The 25000-nt window shown below is 44.6% G+C and overlaps 1 protein-coding gene across 4 annotated transcripts in view; it reads right to left on the reverse strand.

Annotated features, from left to right (window-relative positions):
* The window catches only part of LOC130122407 (C-terminal-binding protein 2-like), an 86884-nt gene that overhangs the window by 24798 nt on the left and 37086 nt on the right, over nt 1-25000 (reverse strand). Inside the window, exon 1 of one of the 4 annotated variants that reach the window (XM_056291305.1) lies at nt 19351-20280. The exons of the other annotated variants lie outside the window; for them this stretch is intronic. Within the exon in view, the coding sequence (XP_056147280.1) occupies nt 19351-19372 (22 nt within the window). The 5' untranslated portion in view covers nt 19373-20280. Of the gene's footprint in view, nt 1-19350; nt 20281-25000 lie in introns of those variants that run through there. 4 annotated transcript variants of the gene reach the window in all.

Genomic DNA, 25000 nt, shown 5'->3' on the forward strand with positions numbered 1-25000 from the left:
AAAAATAACAATTCAACCTACAGGGGAAAAATAGGCGCCAGCACCATAGACAGTAAACCAATGGCCAGAACCAACAGTGACAAATGATGATGTGATTAGCACTGGCGCGTGAACATAGAGGGCACGTGTGGACAAGCTAGGTTAGTGGGCACGAAGTTTTTAGTGCTAGAATGGAGGTCGACAAAGCAGGCACGGCCAGCGGCCAGCGGTCCAGAAGACCCGGACCTAGAAATAATAGATGAAGCTCAAGCTGAAACATCGAAGTCTGTAGAACTAGATGCAGAAAAAAATCCTTGGCCACATTTGGAAGATTTCTTTTTGTTCAAGCGTAGGAAAGGTAACAGCATCATCATGCAGTGCAAGATGTGCCTCCCAGCAGTGAAGTACCTGTCTGCTTTCAACAACTCCACTTCAAATCTGCAGAAGCATGTTTTGGTAAGTATTTCTGCTGTCTCATTAGTAGTTTTATTTAATATAGCCAACCCAGGCTCACCCCATTTCGTGGGCATTTTTATGCTAGCACCTGCAACCATTGACAGTAGAAGAAACCCACAGCTAGCCAGCACATTCTAATTAGCTGCTATGCTAACATAATCAAACGTGACACATCATTAAGTACCAAATGAACTCGCTCCAGCCGACAATCCGCATGTTTATCGTACTTCAAACAGATACAAAACGCGTAATGTATATTTGCAGTCTGTTTAAGTCTTTAGAACATTGGCTAAATTTGCATAACAGCTAGCCCCTGGTACTTGAGTGTGTAAAGGCTAGCTGTTAGTTGCTAGTAGTCTTGAGTGGACTCGGGGAAATTAGCCTTGGTTAAGAGGGTCCCACACCTTTGATGTCCTTGCAGGGGCACTTGACGACATACACTGTCAGTATAGAATTAGGGGCAAAGTGGTGAGAACCACAACAGATAGTGGCTCAAACTTTGTTAAAGCTTTTAGTGTCTTCGGAGAACAGAGCCAGTCTGAGGATGCAGAATCAGATGCTGAGTCGGACAGAGATTCAATTGATGATGAGCCCACAGCCAACTACCTGGACACATTCAGCATCCTGGAGCAAGATAATGGCCTGGAGTACCAACTTCCTACACACCAAAGGTGTGCATGCCATCTTCTCAACTTAGTTGCCATAACAGATGCTGAGATAGCAGAAAAGAAGATGGACACATACAAGAGACTATCACGTGCAGCCTTTGGGAAATGTCAAGCCATGTGGAACAATACAGGTCGTTCATACATGGCAGCAGAAGTTGTGGAAGATCATTGCCGACTCCAGCTCATCCGACCAAATCAAACGCGGTGGAATTCAACATTCATGGCTGTGGAGAGAATCATACGGATCATACAAGAGAAAGGGGAGGAGGCAATCAGGAATATTTGTGAAGAATTCAAATTGAAAACGTAAGTTTTAATTTGCACTTCAACAGTATGAAAGTGTGAATGTGTGTTTACATACTTGAAACTTAACTTTTCCTGCTTGATTTCCTAACAATTGTTTGTATTCTATTTATGCCAGGCTGACTCAAGCAGAAATTGCTTTCCTGACTGATTACTGCTCGGTGATGAAACCTCTGGTAAAGGCCTTGAACATACTTCAGTCAGAGACCAACACACACTTAGGGTGGCTTCTTCCAGTGATATGTCAGCTACAAGCAAAACTCAAAAGGCAGGAGACCTCATCCAAGATGTGTCTACCACTCATCAAAGCCATTCAGGATGGTGTCCAAAAGCGTTTTGGTGTGATGATGATGGACCCAGAACTGATTGCGGCAGCAATACTTCTACCGAAGTTCAAGACCACCTGGACAGAGAGGCCTGATGTCATAGAAACAGGTATGATTGCATCTTATAATAAACTGCTTTTCAACAGTTTATTGGAGATCTACTTTGTTTTATACTCAATACAATGCGGTCAGTGCTATAAGGCATTATGCATTATGGTGCACTCTTGGTAAATTAATCAAGTCTTAATTGTCAGAAATGTGTTGTTTGTCACTCGACAGGTCTGGCTTATGTCAGACAACACCTTGACCAGATGGCAGAGGTAGAAGTGGAGCAAGTTGGACAACATTCCTCAGATGAAGATGATTTCTTCTCCTCAATAAAGTCCAGAAGGTCAGAAGGTACAGGGGAGTTGGAAGGGTACCTAGCCTGTATCCCAAACGATATGGATCTGCTAAACTCCTTTCCAAATTTAAAAAAAACTCTCTCTGAAACTCAACACTGGCCTGCCTGCTTCAGCTGCCTGCGAGCGGCTTTTCAGTTGTGCTGGATTACTGTTCACTGCAAAGCGAGCAAGGATGAGCTCAACTAACTTTGAAAATCAGCTGCTGCTTAAACTGAACAAGAAGTTTGTAGACTAGGTTATAGGTGATTTAGGGTGTCACAAAACTAGTGGCCTTGATTTGCAATATTCCTCTCTGGAATATTGCTGCTCTTTTATGTTAGTTCCTTTAATTTTGTAACACTTGTGAGCGTCATCATGTGGACATTACTTTGTAGTTTGTACCTCTCTGAGAGAGAGAGACAGAGAGAGAAAGTAGGCGTGCACAAGCCTGTTTAATGTTTTTACCACTAAATGGATGAGCTCAATTAACTTTGAAAATCAGCAGCTGCTTAAACTGAACAAGAAGTTTGTAGACTAGGTTACAGGTGATTCAGGGTGTCACAAAACTAGCGGCCTTGATTTGCAGTATAACAGCTGTTGCTGTTGGTGTTGACATGTATGTTGTTGTAATTACATTTACATTTGTGTAGGTATTCTTTGTTGTTATCGCACTTACACACACATGCCCTCTATAGCGCTCTTGCAGCTGTGGAGATGGCATTACCACATTCTCATTCTCTGACGGTTAACAAACACACACACACACACACACACACACACACACACACACACACACACACACACACACACACACACACACACACAAGCATGTCTCCTCTGGAATATTGCTGCTCCTTTACGTCAGTTTGACTTTGTAGCAACACTTATGAGCGTCATCATGTGGGCATTACTTTGTACTTTTTACCTGTGTGTGAGAGAGAGAGAGAGAGAGGGTGAGAGGGAGAGAGGGAGAGTGTGTGCATGTGAGAGAGAGCGTGAGAGAGAGAAAACGTGAGAGTAAGCATGTTTAATGTTGTACCACTAAATGGATGAGCTCAACTAACTTTGAAAATCAGCAGCTGCTTAAACTGAACAAGAAGTTTGTAGACTAGGTTACAGGTGATTCAGGGTGTCACAAAACTAGCGGCCTTGATTTGCAGTATAACAGCTGTTGCTGTTGGTGTTGACATGTATGTTGTTGTAATTACACTTACATTTGTGTAGGTATTCTTTGTTGTTATCGCACTTACACACACATGCCCTCTATAGCGCTCTTGCAGCTGTGGAGATGGCATTAACACATTCTCATTCTTTGACGGTTAACAAACACACACACACACACACACACACACACACACACACACACACACACACACACACACACACACACACACACACAAGCATGTCTCCACTGGAATATTGCTGCTCCTTTACGTCAGTTTGACTTTGTAGCAACACTTATGAGCGTCATCATGTGGGCATTACTTTGTACTTTTTACCTGTGTGTGAGAGAGAGAGAGAGAGAGGGTGAGAGGGAGAGAGAGGGAGAGTGTGTGCATGTGAGAGAGAGCGTGAGAGAGAGAAAACGTGAGAGTAAGCATGTTTAATGTTGTACCACTAAATGGATGAGCTCAACTAACTTGAAGATGCTACTTAAACTGAACAAGAAGTTCAGTTGTTGTGAAGTTATTGTTATTGCGCTTACATTTGTTACACTTGTTCTTTAATTTAAAACAAAATAGTTATGGATTTCTGACCCCTTGTCCTATTTTTACTACCCTCACACCCCACACAAAGAAAGTAACTAAGTAACTTTTACTTAAAGTACATTTCAAATGAACTACTTTTTACTTTTACTTGAGTACATTTTCAGATGAGTACTTTTACTTCTACTTGAGTAATATTTCATCAAAGTATTGGTACTTTTACTTGAGTACAATATTTTTGTACTTTTTTCAGCCTAAGGCTTAGGCTACATACTAGTATGAAAAATATCGCAGGCCCTGCGATGTGACTATTGCACATGCGCACATCGCGATGACGATGCATAAACGATATATCGTGCAGGCCTAGCCGCGGCGGCGCGCATTCGTTGCTTTCTGGGCGCGTCCGTGGCGCACCGAGATGAGAACGTCTCAACTTTTTCAAACGCAGCAAGCGCACCGCCGTTCATGTGACGAGAATTAACCAATCGGCTACCAAATGACTTGCTCCACCCTTTCCATCCAAGGACAAAGATAGCAGAAAGCTACAGTGAGGAAATTACTGTGCAGTAAATACATTTATCTTTGTTTTTTTTTTTTTTTGGCTTTTTCCCCTTTTCTCCCAAACTGTACTTGGCCCACTACCCCACTCTTCCAAGCTGTCCCGGTGACTGCTCCACCCCCTCCGCCGAGCCAGGGAGGGCTGCAGACTACCACATGCCTCCTCCGATACATGTGGAGTCACCAGCCGCTTCTTTTCACCTGAGAGTGAGGAGTTTCACCTGACAGTGAGGAGTTTTACCAGGGGGATGTAGCGCATGGGAGGAACACGCTATTCCCTCCCAGTTCCCCCTGCCCCCTGAACAGGCACCCCGACTGACCAGAGGAGGTGCTAGTGCAGTGACCAGGACACACATCTGGCTTTCCACCCGCAGACACGGCCAATTGTGTGTGTAGGGACGCCTGAATACGTGTTCGTGGAGGTAACATGGGGATTCGAACCAGCGATCCCCATGTTGGTAGGCAACGGAATAGACCGGCCCCTTAGACACCAGATTTGGATGAGGAAAAACTCAACAGAAAAAAACTTTGTCAGGGGAAAAATAGAAAAAAGAGAAACATAAAAAAAAGAGCAGATAGGCATGCAATAGGTGCCGGATGGGCAGAATAGTAATGATCGTTTCCTTTGAGTGGCAATGTGTTTGTAATATTTCGGCTTTCTTGGAACCATTATAGTTCTAGCTGATATCAGCAGGAGATGCTGAGTGACTCATGGCTCCCCCATTCCCAAGATTTCCACAGCTGCACCGGTTGAATTGTTCTGCTGCTGTTTAACGTCCCCCACCAACACACACACACACACACGCACACACACACACAAACCCTCATCATCACCAAAGTGTCCTGGCTCACACTTGCAACCCACGGGGAACTATGTAGTGATTGCAGCATCTGATAGCTATAGTATTCCAAAATGGCATATGTCGAAAAATGTGCTGGGTATTTGCTACCTTTCAGTCTGAATGTGCTTGTGTCATCTGTTTTGATTTATTTATATCAAACTGGACAGTTGTTTGCTTGCTGAAGTTGGTTTCTAACCATCCCCTCTCTCCCTTACATCTACCTTTTCGCATGCTACATGTCGTGTGATGAAAGCAGAAATGCATTTTAGGAGATTAAAAAATGAAGAGAGGGATGAGCAGTGGAGGGAGACAGAAGGGTGATGGAGGGTGGACAGCATAAGAAAAGGGAAGGGATGAGAGAAAGAAACAGGAAATTATCTGGAAATGGCCTCCATCTCACTATTCCGATTTAAACATAAAAGCCGAAAGCATGCATCCCTCTCATGGTGTGTGCTGGCAAGGGGGCTTCTCCAGAGAGCGGCGAGATTTTAGCCAAACACACCTTTATATATAGGTCAGAGAAGCAAACCTGTGGCTCTCCACGGCTACCTCCCCTTCCCCCTCCCCTCTCCTCACCCTCCAACAGAGTTCATTATCGCAACACAGACTGGCTGAGAAAGGAAATACTGTCAAGTCTACCAACCACACACACACACACACACAGACACACACAGACACACACACGTGTGCGTGTACACCTAATACTAAGAAACACAGACAAATGCACACAGTTGCACTTATGAATAGTGAGGGAAGTAAAGAAAGTTTCTTACAGCAAAAAGATACACATATGTACACAAAGACAAATAGTAGTTGGCAGGAAAAGCAATGTAATCTGTCAAAAACAACGATTAATTACTTAATGACGGCTAAGAACCTTTCTGCTGTGTAACAAGGAAGGATGTGGCCCTATGCTAAATACCCAAGCAACCAATTAAATTTTAATGAGGCCCTTAATGACAGACTTAGAGACATCAATACCTTTTGAGATGTTCATTAGTTTTCAACATCCATCATAAATCACAGTACGTTTACCATACATGAGCTATTGCAGCTATGATATCCCAGTAGTATGACCTGTAGCTCAAGATATAGGGAAGCACAAAGCTGAGCCCAGGATCAGAGGGGCCATAACGGGAAGGGTTGAAGGTTAGGATTTTTTAAAGGGCCCTGACTGAAAGGAGTCCTCGAAGATATAAGTGAAGATGGTTAATAACTTTTTATTCATCAGTCCATGAAATTCAGGGTAATAAAATATTCTACTTAGAATATGTCAATCTAGGCCACCAGTCCACACACACACAGTCATCACTCAAACACCGTTCACACCTATGGACATCAGAGACTGCAGTTCATCTGGCATTCAGGTCAGGACTGCGGTAGGAAACCAGTGTACCTGGAGGAAACCCATGCAGACATGGGGAGAAAATACTCTACACGGATGGACTGGAATCTAAGACCCTCTTACTGTGAGGTGATAGTGCTAACCACTAAGTCTTAGTAAATTAGCCTAATAAAATACTCAGTGCTGGCAATCTACACAGACTAACATTTGGCAAGCATCTCTTAAAAGCACACTATGCCCTCTTGACTGATAGTAAGCGATGGATCTACTTAAAGATAAAATATGTAACATTTCTGCTTCAAAATGTCTAAAAATAACTACATCTGTTATATATTTTGTCGAGTTGTGTACTTACATTATCCCAAATATTTCCAACAATGTTCAAACCCAGAGAAATCCTTAATTTTATTCAAGGTAACGGTGCGTTCTCTTTCAACATTCATTTCAGTATCTCACTAAGGGACATGCTCCCCGCTCTGTCCCCCAGAAGCTATTGAACACTACACCAGTCTTGACTGGCAGACAGACGTGACATCTGCTCTAGAGGAAGGACTTCCTCCTGCTATAAAAGCCTGACGTTAACGTTCTCCCTTCAGTCTCAAACCTCTTCTCGCTCCCAGAATCAACCTCAGATGAGAGGTGTGGCTAACAGGCTAGCAACACGCGAGCTAACCACTCGGTCGCCGAACACTACCTGCTGCTGCAGAGCTATCTGAGATTAGTAGCTGGGCTGTCTCCACACAGTAGCTGCTACAGCTAGCCACCATACTAGCTGCTTACCGCTTCTTGTATCATATGGAGCTAACAAGAAGCAATGACGGAGGCTGCACCTTCCCTCACCATGGACAAGGTCAATCCACCTGCCAAGGTATGCGTATGTAGCAATACGATCGCTGGGGCAGACACCTGTTCTGCATGCATCCACAAACCTTGTTGTGAGCAGTTTCATGTAAGTATAGTTTGGTCTAAGAAAATAGTTCCTACATGAAACTGCTCACAACAAGGTCTGTGGGTTATCTTGAGTAACCAGGTCATGATTTCTGAAAAGAGACATTGCTATTGAGTTTTTCAAATGTATTTTTTGGCGCCTTGAGCAAAACAAGCCAAGTGCCATCCAGTTCCCATTGTGTTCGAGAGAAGGCAGACATCTCTATGACCAATATCACCAAAACTCAGTAACTCACACCAATATGACGGATAAATGGCACTACACGTAAGAGGAAAAATTTTTAATTTTGATTTTGGGGTGAACTGTCCCTTTAAAGAGGGCATGTTCCAGGCCCTGCAAGAGGTGTGCAGAGGCCATGCTGGCACTCAGTTCACGACCACGCAAATGTGTCATTCTGCTCTCATATTTTGGCTTGGTATATGGCCCAAACGATGACCACTGGTATGAACAAATGCCAATTCAGCTGATTGTCCATTTTGGATAGCTATCCTGGAAGAAAAACAAACTCTCTTTTCTCCGCTCGCAAACCCCACGAAATTTCTGATCAATGAACAAGGCTTTTGCTGATATATTTTAATGCTCTTGAAATGTTGCCTTGTGAAACCAAACCAAACCAAACCAAAGGGACAATGCAGTAAAGTAGCAACTCATCCACTGATTAAGACCAAAGCAAACAGACTATAGGTGTGAAAACACCCTAACTGGCTATGTATTCATGACCAGTCTTCGAGGTAAGCTTGTCTGGCAATACGGGAGTCTTTATATCCATTGTGAGATACCAAAATGAATGTTGAAAGAGAACTTTAGGTTAAGAAATTAAACCCGGTTCTCTGAAACATTCGTGAGGTATCTCACCAGACTACCCCCTACTTGCCTGGAGCGAGGAAGAAGTGTACTTACTTAAGCTGAAGAGAGAACGTTACGTCAGGCTTTTATAGCCGGAAAAGTCCCTCCTGCTATAAAGGGGGCAGACTTCATGTCTTTTACCAATCAAGACTGGCATAGTGCAAAATAGCTTCTGGGAGACTGCGCAAGGAGCATGTCCCATAGTGAGATACCTCAATCATCTTTCATTGAACCGGAGTTAATTTCTTAAACTTTCATTAAGGTTTCACCAAGTTTCATTTGGTCACCTGTCAGTGACATCATATCCCCTTTACCCCCTCTAGTTGCTATAACTTCCGGGGAAACACCAGATGAACTAGCTAGCCAGCCACTCTATTGTTTACTATTGTTTGTATTGCTCACTCATGACGGCACATGATTATCCATTGATGTTTGCTGCGCTGAACCAGAACCTGTAGGGCCTATTCATACAAAACCAAGTGTGTTAGAAAGTGCATGACAGTTGGGTCAATCTACAGCAATTACATTTTTGAAAAAAATATTTTGTTGATTTTTATTTATAAAATTCAATAGCTACCTGTTGTACAAAACCAATTGTGTTAGAAAGTGCATGACAGGTGGTTCATGCACCAAGTGGATGGTGGAAGGATGCTGAAGACGAAGCTGCCAGGCAAGAGAGAAAGAGGAAGGCCAAAAAAGAAGAGGCTAATGGATGTGGTAAGGGAGGACATGCAGGTGGTTGGTGTGACAGAAGAAGATGCAGACAGGAAGAGATGGAAACGGACCGCTGTGGGAGCAACCAAAAGAAAAAGAAGGCCCAATATATATCTATTGATTTTTTTTGTAATACATTTATTAAAAAGCAACAAGACATTTTTTTAAACGTTATTGCTGTATATTGACCAAACTGTCACGCACACTTGGTTTTGTATGAGTAATAATAATAATGGATTACATTTATATAGCGCTTTATCTAGACACCCAAAATACTTGTAGGGCTTATATACAGGTAGCATTTTTTTAATAAATGTATTTTTTTAATAAATTGTATTAAAAATCAACAAAACATTTTTCAACTATAACTGCCATAGTGACCACACTTTCTAACACACTTGGTTTTGTATGGGTAGGCCCAAGAAATTACTAAATTTTTGTAAGATAAAAAACAGCACTCAGAAGACGGTCTCTTCCAGTTCCCTTGAATGTCCAATATCCAAATCAAATTTAACTTCACCCCGGCTGTAGATTTAGTTTATTAGGATTTACCGCTATGACACGTGGCTCATGCCATTATAACGTTACAACATTATAACATTATAACATTGAAACAACGTTCAACATGCTCATAAAGTTATTTTAACCATAAGTTTTGTTTTCAGTATGATTGTTTTGACCACGGATAACAGCGCTGGGCTACCCCACAATTGAATTAGCCACGTAACGTTAGCTACATTAGCTGTATGGGCAGTCGACTCATCCAATGGTAAGTTTGCAAGTTAACATTATGTTAGCTAATGTTACTTACGGTTATTTCATTAGAACAAAGTTACATAACGTGAATAAAACTTTAACTCATGTAGTCCGCGGTGGCATAGCGGTCTAAGCAACGGCTTAGTGTCGATGCAGTTGCCCACTGGGGACCGGGGTTCGCGCCTCGGTCTCGTCACATCCGACTATGGCCGGACTCGATGAAGCAGCAACCACCTGCATGTCTGACCTGAGTCCACGTCAGATTTTAATCAGCGATGGTGGTTGATTAGCATTGAAGACAGCAACCTCATGATCCCACGCTACTTAATGATGTCATCAAACTCTGACTTTTGTTATCGTTTTGATTGAGAAACCCTTAGCGATAGAAAAATTACATCTGCGCGTTTAACATTGGTGATGCAAAAGCAGGTTTAAGCCTTTGCTTCCTGTACTGTGTTTCGTCGGATAGCGCCACTGCTATTAAGAATGTTGCATGCCTGTAACGCTGCACAGTATTATACGCATTTCCTTAGCTGACTTTCAGCAAGAGAGCTGCAAATGTAAAGTAAGCTCTGAATGGGTCGCTCATTAGCTTTCTGGAGGTGTGCTTACAGTGATTGTTAAGAGCTGGGGTGACCCGGAGCCCAGTACCTTTTCTTGGGGCTGAAATCTCTGATGGCACAGCTGCCCAGGATGTACATTGACACTACAAAAAGGAGTCCCTACCATGCAATCCCTCTCTTCCCTCATAAAAGGCTTCTCACCCCCCCAACATTGTGACTGAAGCAAGATGTTTAAAAATATGGTCACAGTGATGCTGGGTTCCACTTCCCATAGTTGTGTGAAGTTGTCTAGCAGAGGACCCGTGCTCTGAATTACCTATTCTATCTGATCCCTGAGTTAGATTGAGATATAGGCCTTCACTTAAACTAATATCATGTTTCGACCCAGGCAATCTTAACTGTGTAGAAACGGACATTTATCCTGATAAAAATCTATTCATTGATGGATACACCGCTGCTATGAAGGGAAGCGCCTGACTAGCAAAATTATCAGATATCCTGCGGCAGTGAAAGGTCGCTACATTTTCACAGCTCAATGCATGTCATGAAAAGCCACCCCACACATCACACCACCACCACCACCACCACCACCAGTTTGCAACGCTTATGTGTGTGTATGTGCCTGAGTTTCATCAGATATTTTCATTCTTCAGCCCACTTAAGCATCTTTTTTTTTCCCTCCCTGAAAAATAGTGGAATGTCTTTATTGACTGTGGAAAAACCCAGAAGCCTTGCAGTTCTTGACACAATCAAACCAACGCACGTGGCACTTATATCCTTTTCAAAGGCACATAAATCTTTTTCTTTTTCTTCTTTTCTAGACTGTTTTCCCACACGAACAGTCAATGTCTTATTCGTCTCAAGCCTTACAATGTTTCTCTTAAACCCGTCTCCTCTCCTTCTTATGCACTGATTTAAGAGGATTTAACAGGTGAAAATTGACAAATGATCACAGCTTTCGCTTGGCTTTATCCACTCGATCTATTTTAAAGGCCTATCCAGCCTCCCTGATGCTTTTCACACTCAGTACGTTCAAAGTACAGCGCAGCTGTGATGCAGTCCATCTCTCCTAATGCCCCACCACCACCACACACACACACACACACACACACACACACACACACACACACGTACCAAGAATGTGTGGAAGCCAACCCGGTCCTGAGGGCCAGCTGTTCTTGCTGCCTGTTGACTCTGTTTTGAACCCCCAACACCCCTGTCCTCTTGAGATGATCCAGCATGATGAGAGCCGATGGGTTTTCAGCTGGCTCTACCCCTCCCCGATGCCAGCGATCGCAGCACAGCTAGTCTCATGGCAGCGCTTACAGACCTCCGTTCCAGACACTAGCTTTAAGAGAAAACTGCGTTGGCTTCCTGATGGATCTGTGTTACAGCTGGTCATTAGACTGGAACTGTCATTCTTGTGTGTGTGTGTGTGTGTGTGTGTGTGTGTGTGTGTGTGTGTGTGTGTGTGTGTGTGTGAGATTTTTAGATGTAAAGCACCTCAATGTACCTGGCTTCTAACTCGCTCAGTGACTCACTCTCACACAAACTGACATTCGGTGTCACGTTTAACTGTACCAGATTAGATGTCATAGATATTGTGTTTTTTTCATTTTTCTAATCAATAATATAACTTTTTTGGTAAGAAATTTGAGAGAGAAAAAAATCCTGCACCCCCACCACTATTCACCATACAACTGACTGGACTATTCTCTCTTAGCCTCTCCGCAATGTTCATTAAGCATTGTATGGTTTCATTGGAGATACGGTTTCACAGAAATGTCATCGACAGAAATCCAAGTAAGGTGGTTGCTCTATCACCATTAGCAAACAAACAAACAAGTCAATCTTTTGATAAAGGTTTTCGTGTGTTTGGACGTCCAGGTAGAGTAGCAGTCTATTCCATTGCCTATCAACACGGGGATCTCCGGTTTGTATCCCCATGTTACCTCCTGCTTGGTCAGGTGTCCCTACAGACACAACTGGCCGTGTCTGCGGGAAGGAAGCTGGATGTGGTCATGTGTTCTGGTCACTGCACTAGCGCCTCCTCTGGTCGGTCGGGGCGCCTGTTCAGGGGGGAAGGGCAACTGGGGGGAATAGCGTGTTCCTCCCATGCGTTACGTCCCCCTGGTGAAACTCCTCACTGTCAGGTGAAAAGCAGTGGCTGGCGACTCCACATGTATCAGAGGAGGCATGTGGTAGTCTGCAGCCCTCCCTGGATCGGCAGAGAGGGTGGAGCAACAACCAGGACAGTTTGGAAGAGTAAGGTAAATGGCCAAGTACAATTTGGGAGAAAAAGGGGAACCCCCCCCCAAAAAAGTGTTCAGTGTTTCTGATGTGTCACTTTGCTTTGTTGGCTAAAAGCACAGTTTAGAAGAGCTAACTTTAACCCCGTTGAACCTGTTGAATGTGTTGAATTGGAGGCACACGTGGTGAAAAGGAAAGGATTAATAAGTAGTTGTTGGAGAGGTGGGTTTGTTGACAGAATGCGATGGAGAGAATTGTGGTTGTTTGGGGTGACTGGCAAAGTGAACAGATGCCATTTTAATGTATTAAATTATGTTTTAAGTCATGCAAGGTTTGCTGTCAAGCTAAGGAGGAATATAGCCCATTGCGAAAAGAGGAAAGCTGAGGTGTGGAATATTCTTAAGTGTATAATGAAAAGAGATGTTAATATCCTGTATAGTTATGTTAGAGAAGAGTTTATTAGTGGATTTGTGGAGGGGAGCATTTTTATTGTGATTGGGGGAAGGAGGGAGGGTGATGTTGGATTTTGGTTAAATAGTGTAGTGTGTGTGGTATATGTGTATTTTTTGTTTGATTTCTTTCATTTGGGTAGGGGGTCTGTAGGCTGGAAGGCATGCCAAGGCCTACAGGTTACCTCACTTATTTTCTGTTTTGTCTTCCTGTGTTATAATTTTTAATTCTTATCCCCTTTGATTCTATAGAGTTCGACAGGTTTGTGAAAGATTTTATTTCCCTATTGGTTTAATATATGTATGTTATATTTTGAATGTTTTTTTCTATAAAATAAATCTCTGTTGAACCGGTGGAAAAGCATCTATCTCACAATGTCAGCTGCAAGTTTCCAGTCAGAATATTATGGTAATAATATGTTAGTCATTCAGTTGAAAATGTGCAGTCGAAAATAGTCCTACTTCCATTTGCAAACTTAACACAATGACCCTATAATACTATAGTCACAACAGTCACACATCAGTTTTGCTTAATATGTATGACACTGTCTTTGTTTTTATCCGTCTCCTTTTTCTGTGTCCTTACTGTGTATCTGTGATGTCTCTTTATCTACATTTTGGTGTCTCTGGTTTTTTTTTTTGCAGGTCTGAATATGTCTTAACCCCCCCCCCCCTCTCTCTCTCTCTCTCTCTCTCTCTCTCTCTCTCTCTCTCTCTCTCTCTCTCTCTCTCTCTCTCTCTCTCTCTCCTCTGTTGTTTGTTTCCCAGTATTTTTCTGTCTTTCTGCTTCATTCCTTTTCTCTACCTCCCTCTTTCTTTCTTTCTTTCTTTCTTTCTTTCTTTCTTTCTTTCTTTCTTTCTTTCTTTCTTTCTTTCTTTCTTTCTTTCTTTCTTTCTTTCTTTCTTTCTGTCTGTCTTTCTTAAGGTCAGCACCACTGTGGGCAGTTTGGCAGCCTTTCCAGTGCCGCACCCAGCCAGACCAGGACCTGGGCCACAGGAAATGAACGCACAACTCTCCTTCTACAAACACAAACCAGCCCCACACCAGACAAAACATTACACTGCACTTTCACGGCGTAAAGAGTGGATGAAAGTAAGGTGGGAGTGTTTTTTCAACTGTCTGTTTACTGGGGACGTGTGTTTGACTCGATTTCCGTGTTTGAGGACTTGCACAAAATGAGAAACGAGTACTCAAGCGCTCGGTACATTAATTGATCCATATGCAAATTAGTTACACTCACCACGGGTAAGTCTTTCCATTTCATTAAACGCTAACGGATGAGATTTTTCATTCCATGAATTCACAACACAAACACGTGCAAACTAAATTAGTTCATAAACTACTAGCTGGGTAATTTGCTCTGACAGTATTAGTCAGTGACATGACGGGAGATCGCTTTTCGTTGTCTTGCAGTTTTGTCTTTATCCTTGACTCGAACGTGATTAATCGTGAAACGGCTCACGGTAGTTAAATTTGATATTGCATATCTTGCACTGAACAACACTTCTTTGGTTTGTTCAAAATATCTCCACACCTCCGTCCGCTCGGCAGCTGCAACTGTGTATGAGTTGCATGACACGCCAGAATTGTCACAATATTCTTGAAATTAATTCAATATATCTATTAAACAATTGCATATTATTGTATTAGCATTGTAAAAATTTATTTTCATAGTATTTTATGATATTTTGATGATATAAATAATTTAATCAGTCTCATGATTTAAATAATTTAATAAGTGTACTCCTACTAAAACATGTTGATAACTTTCAAATATAATGGTTCCATTCACGTTTGAGTCAAGTACTCGTGCCCATACTTGCTGGTGTGTACAGTGGGAGTAGTGAAAACAACATCAGCAGAAATGGCTTAAATTAGGCAGAAGGACATTTTCCCTAATAGTCTTTTAGACTGTCATTTAAAATTGCTTGTGCCTCCATTTGTCAAACCCCAAGTATTTATTTTTACATGACAGCCATTATTGTTCTCACGCCAGTGAGCGCCGGAGAAAGGAAGCCAACAGCTCGGCTAACTCATAAGTGTGAGTAGGACATGTCCATTTTTAGCAAGTGCGTTGCCTTATCCTGCAGAGGTCCACTGAGGCCTTATGCCGTGCCATCCCTCGAGGGAAGCTGAGAGGAGGCTGAGGATGACACAGATGCTTTAAGCGGATGCTAATCGCACTCAGGATGATTCTCAGCAGAGTATGAAAGTTTCTGGCAGAGATGGCAGAGCCTCCCCCACCACAAATGGATTACAGATGTTCTGTAACTAAAAGCTTTTTTGGATTCTGACAACAGAAAAAAAAAGTGATCTTTTTGAAATGTAAAAAAAAAAAAACCCACCCCCCTTCAAAAAAAAAAAAGTTAGCATAGAAAAGTGAAAAGGATAGATCCGAGAGAGCAGCCCCGCTCGGCTGCAAGAGGATGAGTCAGTTGTTTCTGAGCGACACGGATCATTTCCTAAACTGTTCGCAAACAAACAAGGAAACAACAAGAATCCCACAAACCAGATTTTTGTTTCTTACCAAGGATCTGTAAACCGACCTTTGCGTTTACCTTTGACTTCGCCTCTGTAAACCAATGCTGCATATCGCGGCAGCGGCATGTGCACCACATTTGTGTGGTTTTGTTTTTTGTTTTTTTTGTTTGTTTTTTTTACCCTGAACATACTTTGCGTGGTTTACCCGAGGCTTTTTCGTTTGGAGGATTATGGACTGCCCTCAAGATTTAGTTTTGGGTTATTAGAGAGGTCTTCGCAGAAAGAAAACCAGGGCTTTGACAGGAAAATGGGTCACTGTGGGACTCCGGGTGTATTAATTTACCTGCGCTATTGTTATTGGCTGAATAATTACATTGTGCACGCTGCCATCTCAAATCTCTCTTAACAGTGGTGGGTTACAGAGCGGTCTCCTCACCGACCGAAGAACGAGACCCTTCAGCACAGCTCTTTTTATACCCTGATCTAATTTACCGGTGCAGACTATTAGTTGAGTCCTTGCAGCTGGTCCTGTCTCCACACACACACATCGCTAGAAATGCAAAAGAGTAAAATGACGAAGGTCCTCGGAGTGATAATGATGTGTGATAATATAATTAAACCAACAACATCTGTTGGTACAAAGTGGGGAGCAAAAAAATTCATGAGGCGAAGGACAGTGTTGCATGTTTTAGAAATATGGAAAAAAAAAGGTCATTGACCTCTGGCCCCTGTGTTGATATAAACACACAAAAACACACACACACACACACACACACACGAGATGATGAAACGCAGGCCCAGTTGCTCGAGCCTCCGTGATAAAAGCTGTCCCCCCCCCACTCCCTCGCTTGCTCCCGTCCCCTCGCCAGTGGAACAATGAAAGTGGAAAACAAAAGGAAGTGAGAAGGATTTTCCATGGCACGGTGATGTCAGAGCCCCCGCCACGGTCGCTCGGTTCCTGGTGAGCTTTCGGAGAAAACTTCTCTCCCTCCTCTCTCGGTTGACGTGGAGCTAAAACGGGCCCGACGACCGACAGCTGGTTCTGGTTACCTAGCAACTCCCATGTTGACGGGATAGGCTGAGAGGGAGGGGGGAACTCGGCACTCATTGGCCAATCTGATAACCTTCCAATAATAATGATAATAGTGCTAATAATAATTAAAAGGGGGGAAAAAACACTGCTTTCTTATTAGCCGCCACAAGGACAAGAAAGGAAACCCTGATTTCCACACATCACCTGGCAGTATGGAGGATGGAGTCGCCACTGAATACAGGATTACCAGATGCAAACGGTCCCAACGCGGGAGGGACCGTAAGATTTTGAAGCCGATACAGAACAAACTCATAAATATCGACTCTTTATGGACGCTTTTTGGTTTGTTTGTTTTTTTTAAGCGAACGGCATGTTAATTTATAACCTATCAAACTGCGACACGAGAGCGGAGACGTACAGGCGGAGAATGACAGGGAGCATTTCTGGATGACCGTCAAAAAATTGGCCGTTTAAATGTGCGAAACTTATCCTTTTTTCGATGTTCTGATTCCAAATGCGCGGAGTCATCTTAATATGTGGGACGGCGGGACAAAGGGTTAAAATCCTGCGTGGCACAACGTTAAAGCGGGGGTGCCCCGGTCAGCCTAGATGAGAATACCTCCCAGCCTGACAACCCAAACAAGAGAGGATGAGCAGAGGGATGAAGCCCAGCTGAAAGAGTGTGATAATGGTGGGGTCATTCAGAAAGCAGGGTAACTCTCATTTGCTACTGGAGTCTAGCCAGGCCACTGGAACACTAGACTGGCTCACTGCCCCCTCCCACCCCACCCCCCACTCAGGACACACACACACACACACACACACACACACACACACACACACACACACACACACACACACACACACACACACACACACACACACACCCTATGGGTACACTACTTAGTTTCCCACACATAGTAGTATTCAAACATCAAACATTTACGAGCATAATGGCCGCCGCAGATATCAATAAAAAAGTGAGCCCTGATTTCTCAATACAAACACCGCCTGCCACTCCCTCCCCCCCTCCACCCAGCGCTGACTGTGATTGGAAGAGATCAGCACTGTAGAGTATAAATCAGATGCAGCAAAGGTTTATGGTACATGAGTGATATTCTCCACTTTCCCTTTGTATGTTTCTGTGTCTACGTGTCGGCATCGGCAGGTGCAAGTGAGTAAGCAACTGTGATTAAGTTTTCCTGTGTGTGTGTGTGTGTGTGTGTGTGTGTGTGTGTGTTTCACTGCACGTACACATACATGTACTTGCTTGAATGTGTGTATCCCTCCCCTGCATATGTGGGTGTAATTTCCTTTTGTTGGCAGACTTGCCTTTTCCAGTCCCAGTCAGACCCTATCAGTGCCCAGCTACCCAGCCCCCCCCCCCCGGCCGCCCTGAAGCCACTCAAAAGCCAAACACACACACACACACACACATGCCCCCCCCACACCACCACCACCACCACGCCCTCTCCTTGTTCCCTTCTGTAGACATACAAAGAACCTGCTTGTCCTCACTTCTGCCTCCCTCCTGTATCCTTATCACCACACAAATGCCCGGCCAAGAGGGGTGAGGGAGGGAGGGAGGGAGACTGAGAAGAGCAGGGGAAGAGAGAGAGAGAGATAGTGAGAAGAAAAAGTACTTGCAGTGAGAGAAAGGGGAAGGGAACAGAAAAGAAATGGAGAGAGGGGGAGAAAAAAAGGAACATCACCAGATAAAAGACTTCAAACAAATCTAGATGAATAGCAGCCCTGCTACAGTGAGAAAGTAAGTGGGGTGGGGTGGGGGGGCAAGGGAGAGTCTCTCTCTCTCTCTCTCTCTCTCTCTCTCTCTCTCTCTCTCTCTCTCTCTCTCTCTCTCTCTCTCTCTCTGTTCCTTGATCAATCTGTGCTACTCTCTCCTCTCTAAACATTGTCTTTTGTACTTTAACATCCAGGCTCACAGTCTTTGAAACAACTGGAGGTTGGAAACAAAAGCAGCTGTCACTGCAGATGAGGGCTGGACGGTGCACCTCAGCTTTAATATGCACATGTATGCACGTGCATGCACATGAACAGGCGTGCGCGCGTACACACACACACACACACACACACACACACACAAGCAACAAACAGGCAATGACACATTTTTAGAAAGTGCCCTCACAGGAACTGATGTAGCAGCTGAGTAATGGATGTATCTAAGTGCACATCTTAACACGGATATCATTATCAAAGTTCAGTTGCCACACACACACACACACACACACACACACACACACACACACACACACACACACACACACACACACACACACACACACACACACCCATTTGTGTGGACCCCCCACTCCCCTCATATAACAACTGGCCTAATCTTGACCACCACCATATTGACTTCATGGTTTCGAACCAAGGAAACACTCGCACACTAAAGCAAACGCACGTGTACGCACCCTCAGGGGTGCTCGGGCACATGCACTCTCACACTGTTTTCATGACACACTTCATTGCAAAAGCATAAGAGGCTCGTTAGCGTCAGACCCAAATTCCCCCCATTACACCACACTCCCCCCCCACTATCAGACACACATACGCACAAAACAGCTTTAATTATTGCCCATGTGTCACAAACACACACACACACACACACACACACACACACACACACACACACACACACACACACACACACACACACACACACACACACACACACACACACACAAAATCACAGAAGACAGCATGAAACATGCTCCTTGCCTGGAAAATGTTGTCTCCACATTCTTGAAATTAGGAGCTGCTCATGGCAAAGGCCAGGAAGTGGCAGAGCGGTCCACAAAAAAAAGAAAAGAAAAAAAATATGTTGGTTGATTCTCACAGGATTGTCCTGGGGTTCTCCTCTCAGTCTTCTCCACCAACCGCGGAGTCCTTTCTCTCCCCTGCAGTCCCTCTTTTCTTCCTCCCTCTTCTATTTTTCCACGTTTGGTCGTCCTCCAAAATGTTGTCTTCCTCCTTCACCTTACCCCCAGAAGCTCCATTTTTTCCCCCTTTTTCTTTCTAGGACATTGGCACCCTTGACGGCAAAATGGACGGTGGCAGAGGTGGGGGCAGGGGGGGGTAAAGGGGTAGGGGAGGTGCAGGGGGGGAAGCAAGCGCTATGATCGTCACCCCGCAGGGGTGGCGGTGATGGTTGCAACAACTCCTTTTATCTCCGAAGGGGGGGTGGGGAGGGGGGGGTACGCTCCCTATTCGTCTTCAGCCGGAAATCACCACTTGCCACTTCTTTGCTTTCTCTATCTCCGTTCTCTCCTCTTCTCCAGCCGACTTAGATCTCGTTTCCACTGCTCTCTCTCCACTTCTCTCTCCGTCGCTCTCTCTCTCTCTCGCTCGCTCGCTCGCTCTCCGTCTCCGTTTCTCTCTCCTCTCCCTTCACGCCGGGTTTGGGCTATTCACTCAAAACGTCAGGCTTACTCCGTCAGCCTTTGTTGCGAGTCAGCCGGAGAAAGGAGAGGAAAAATGAAAAGGAAAAGAAAAAAAAAGACTGAGAAAATGAGAGGGAGCCACGGCTAGGCGCGAGAAAAGAGAGAAGAGAAAGGGAGATAAAAACACAGGAAAAGGGAGGGGGGGGGAGGAGAGAAGGAAAAAAATCCCTTCACAAGCACCAGTCAAATTGAGAGGTGCAGCGCTCCTGGCACACGGACGGCTCACTCTTCTGTATGCTCGGCTTTCCCTCTCCCTGTCAACATATTTTCCTTTTCTGGTTTTCTCCCCTCCCTCTTTCTCATCCCTCCTCCCTTGCCTTTCCATTTTATTATTTGTGATCTGGCCTTCACAGTCAGTTAAGAGCACCAGCCCCTTTTCCTCCCTTTCTCCCTCATACTCCCCCCCCCTCTCCCTCTTCATTTTGCTCACTTCTCCATCAAGACGTTTTTTTTCTCGTTCACGATTTCATTCTGTTCCTTTCAATCCTTTTCTCTTCTCGGCTAGCAACATCCTAGAGTTGCCCCCCCCCTCCTTTCTATTTTACACGACTACAATTATATTGATTTTCCCATTCAACTGGCCATAATGTACCTCATTTCAGGGGTTCAACACTAGAATTTAGTTCAATGCTGACATCAATACCTGCCAACGCCGCACAATGGACGAGCGTGTCCGTGCAAACACAAAGACACAGATAAAGGCTGGCCATGAAAGGATACACAGGTGCCAAGTCTGTGCACACACATAGATGCTCACAAAACAATCAACCGAAACGCCACATCATCCCATGCACGGCAATCTGCAAGCAGTCTGCGAGCAGTCTTGCAAAAGAAAAAGAGAAGAGGAAAGACGAAAAACCTATTAATCAAGAGAAAAGCCTGCAGTTGTGAAATTCAATCAATGCCCACATATAATCTAAAGGTGACCTGACAAATAGAGCTGCCACGGAGCTCTGCGGGGTTTCACTAATGTTCATTTGACTGCTTGGAGCACAACACCCGACCACGTTGGTTTATCTTTTCTCATTAAACCAACAGTTGTGTGTTCATGCAAATGTTCACACTTGCATACCAGCGTGCACATTTGCATGTGCACACAAGAAGCACACACACACACACACTAACACACACACACACACACACACCACGCACACATAAAGACATACACACATACACACACACACATTCTCACATAAAATTACAACATCTGGAAAATCCTTCAAAGAGTTTAATTGAGCCCAAAGTATGAAGCGCTCATGATTAAAAGATTAACACATTTTCTTCTCCACATGTCTGGTAGAGTAGCTGAATGCCACTTCGGCAGCAGGGGTTCCCCGGACGGATGCCTTGCAGAACAGGGTTTGGCTACGCAGGGTTAACAAATTCAACTTCCAGGTCGTCCGAGTCACAGCATGTCTTTAAAGGTGGGGGAGATACTCTTACTTTTTTTTTTCCCCTTTTTTTCTTCCTAATTGTATTCAGCCAATTACCCCCTTCCAAGCTGCCCCGGTCGCTGCTCCACCCCCCTCTGCCGATCCGGGGAGGGCTGCAGACTACCACATGCCTCCTCCTACACATGTGGAGTCACCAGCCGCTTCTTTTCGCCTGACAGTGAGGAGTTTCACCAGGGGGACGTAGCGCGTGGGAGGATCACGCCATTCCCCCCAGATCCCCCTCCCCCCCGAACAAGCGCCCCGACCAACCAGAAGAGGCGCTAGTGCAGCGACCAGGACACATACCCACATCCGGCTTCCCACCCACAAATACGGCCAATTGTGTCTGTAGGGACACCCGACCAAGCCGGAGGTAACACGGGGATTCGAACTGCCGATCCCTGTGTTGGTAGGCAACGGAATAGACCACTACGTTACCCGGACACCCCGGAGATACCCTTTCTTGAAGCTAAAGTTCAGCTTTAGCATGTCATACATGTCATATTTACATTAGATTTCATATTTTTCATTTCGTTCTAAAATAGTTCAAGTTGAAGTTGTAGCTTGCTTGGCACAGCACAAAAGGGGGCATGTAAGGAATGTTTTTGTCCATACGCTGCCAAAATGTGAGCGACTTCGAGCGCCCCCATAACCCTTGTTAACCAGATGTACAAACAGCAAGAACAATGACGGTGGACAGATTACAAATACCACTTGTGGAACAAGGTGAGCCCATAAGCATACACACATCGTGGCATTTCACAAGGTGTTTCAAACTGAATTCAGAAGAAATAGGAGCTTTGAGCATTTTAAATGGTTTCATTGAGTAGCTTTGGTTACAAGATGTAACCGGAGCCCACAAACCAGGCTTGGAGTAAAAAAGACCCATTCATGACAGAGTGCATGAGAAAGAGAAGAGCCTACTGTATAATTTGACCTCTAAAATTCACCATAGCATCTGCCCCCTGTGATCTACATGACATGCTGTTGCCAACCGATTGAAGCACTCGTTATGTTCTGGGGTAAAACATGTGAGGTGGGAGGGAGGGGGGGGGGGGAGAGAGACAGCGAGAGAGAGTGTGCAAGAGAGAGAGAGCGGGAGGGAGAGGGAGAGAGAGTGAGACACAGAGACAGCAAGAGAGAGAGGCAGACAGAGAGAGAGAGGGACAGGGGAGAGAGAGAGGGCAAGAGAGAGGGCGAGAGAGAGAAGGCAGAGCGAGAGAGGGAGAGAGAGCGAGGGCGAGAGAGAGAGAGAGCGAGACAGAGAGAGAGCAAGATAGAGAGGCAGAGAGAGAGGGAGAAGGGTGGAGCGGAAAAGAAAAAGAGAAAAAAGAAAGGGAGATATGGCACAGCTGCAGGTGGACAACAGATGTTGAAGTCTCTTAGGGAGTCTCAACACAAATTCCTGTTTTCTACTTATAATCAGTCTGTCCATCCCTCCACCTCTCTGATGCTCTATCACTCTCTTCTTCCCCCTATTTCTGTGATGTAAGGCAACTGACCTGATTACAGAGAAAGAGAGATGTAAAGAAAGTGAGTTAGTGAAAGGATGTGGAAATTAAGTGTGTGTGTGTGTGTGTGTGTGTGTGTGTGTGTGTGTGTGTGTGTGTGTGTGTGTGTGTGTGTGTGTGTGTGTGTGTGTGTGTGTGTGTGTCTGTCATATGTAGTAGTAGTATGTCTCATACTACTACATACATACTACTGGCTTAAATTTATATACTGTGAGGAGGCATGGGAAATAAATTGCGAAAGCAGTGTGCAAATAAATTCAGAACAAACACAGAACAAAAGTGCCATGATACATGCATGAGCGCACACACACACACACACACACACACACACACACACACACACACACAGCAGAAGGCAGGATACCCCCCTGAAGAAATGCCGATAAAAACCACAAGAGGTAAAACTTCCAGCAGCAAACTACTATAAACCCAGTTTACTCCGTTGTCCACAGACGTGCAGCTGGGCACACCGGGTCTCAAACAGGTAACTCTCTGCATACACCAGTTTACTAATCGGCCTTAAAGAGTACTATCCACTTGCCAAACAGTTTCTTTGTATTGCAGTAATAGCCGCACAGGATGTGTTTAAGAGATGTAGGATGTTGTTGAGCCAAAAGCCTTGAGAGTCCATGGTTGAAGTGATTTTTCTAACATTTAATGGTGTTGTTGGGCATGATGCCAGCAGAGCGAGGCTTGGAGTAGTTCATTCATTTAATTATTTATTTAAACCGCTATAGCGGGTCATTTTAATGTGGGAAATGCAAAAGGTCAATGAATCCTTCATACTTAATCATCGGCAAATTGGATAATGAGCAAAAGATACTCTTCTGCTGAACAATACGGCTTAGTGCATATCAGAATCAGAATCAGAACCAGAATCAAAAACACTTGGTCATTTCATTTGCGTACATGAAATGAAATGAAATATCATTTCCCCCAGCCCACAGCAGTGCAACAAAGACAAAAATTCATATCCATGGGGCATCCGGGTAGTGTAGTGGTCTATTCCATTGTATACAAACATGAGGAAGGCGGTTTGAATCCCTGTGTTACCTCCGGCTTACTCGGGTATCCCTACAGACACAATTGGCCGTGTCTGCGGGTGGGAAGCCGGATGTGGGTATGTGTCCTGGTCGCTGCACTAGCGCCTCCTCTGGTTGGTCAGAGCACCTGTTCAGGGGGGAGGGGGTTACTGGGGGGAATAGCGTGACCCTCCCATGCGCTACTTCCCCCTGGTGAAACTCCTCACTGTCAGGTGAAAAGAAGCGGCTGGCAACTTCACATGTATCGGAGGAGGCATGTGGTAGTATGCAGCCCTGCCCGGATCAGCAGAGGGGGTGGAGCAGCGACCGGTACGGCTTAGAAGAGTGGGGTAATTAGCTAAGTACAATTGGGGAGATAAAAGGGGAAAAATGCAGGAAAAAAAAACACATCCAAAAACTACAAGAACTACAAGAACACATATATCCAAACTAACACATATATCCAAACTAACACATATATACAAACTAAAAAAAAAAAATCACTGTTCACTGCCCAGGAGAACGGACGCCAGCCGATGACTGTCAGAACTGCCAGTCTGCATGGGCAAGCAGTTATCTTAGCCTGCCCTGCTTCTGCGTCCTGTCAGACCACCATTGGTATTTCCTCTTCAGGCACAGCTCCGGGCAGGGCCATGATCCTTGGGCCCACTGGACGCAGCAGACCAGGCTCCCTCAGCCAATCCAGCACTAGCTCTCCTGGCCAGACACCTTCAACACACCTCCCCGCACTCCACACGGCGACACTAAAAACACAGTCAAGGCTAGGTGAGGCCACTGCCGGACCGCCCTCGCAGTTTGAAATCGGATGTGACTCAATCACAGATAATTTTTGGTGTTACACAAATGATCCATTTCGCCGTCTATCTAGAGTATGAACATAGTACTGGACAATGTTTAAAACAGCAATACTGGGACATCTGGGTAGCATAGCAGCCTATTCC

This window comes from Lampris incognitus, chromosome 13, assembly GCF_029633865.1.
Source record: "Lampris incognitus isolate fLamInc1 chromosome 13, fLamInc1.hap2, whole genome shotgun sequence".
In the NCBI taxonomy this organism is placed as follows: Eukaryota; Metazoa; Chordata; class Actinopteri; order Lampriformes; family Lampridae; genus Lampris; species Lampris incognitus.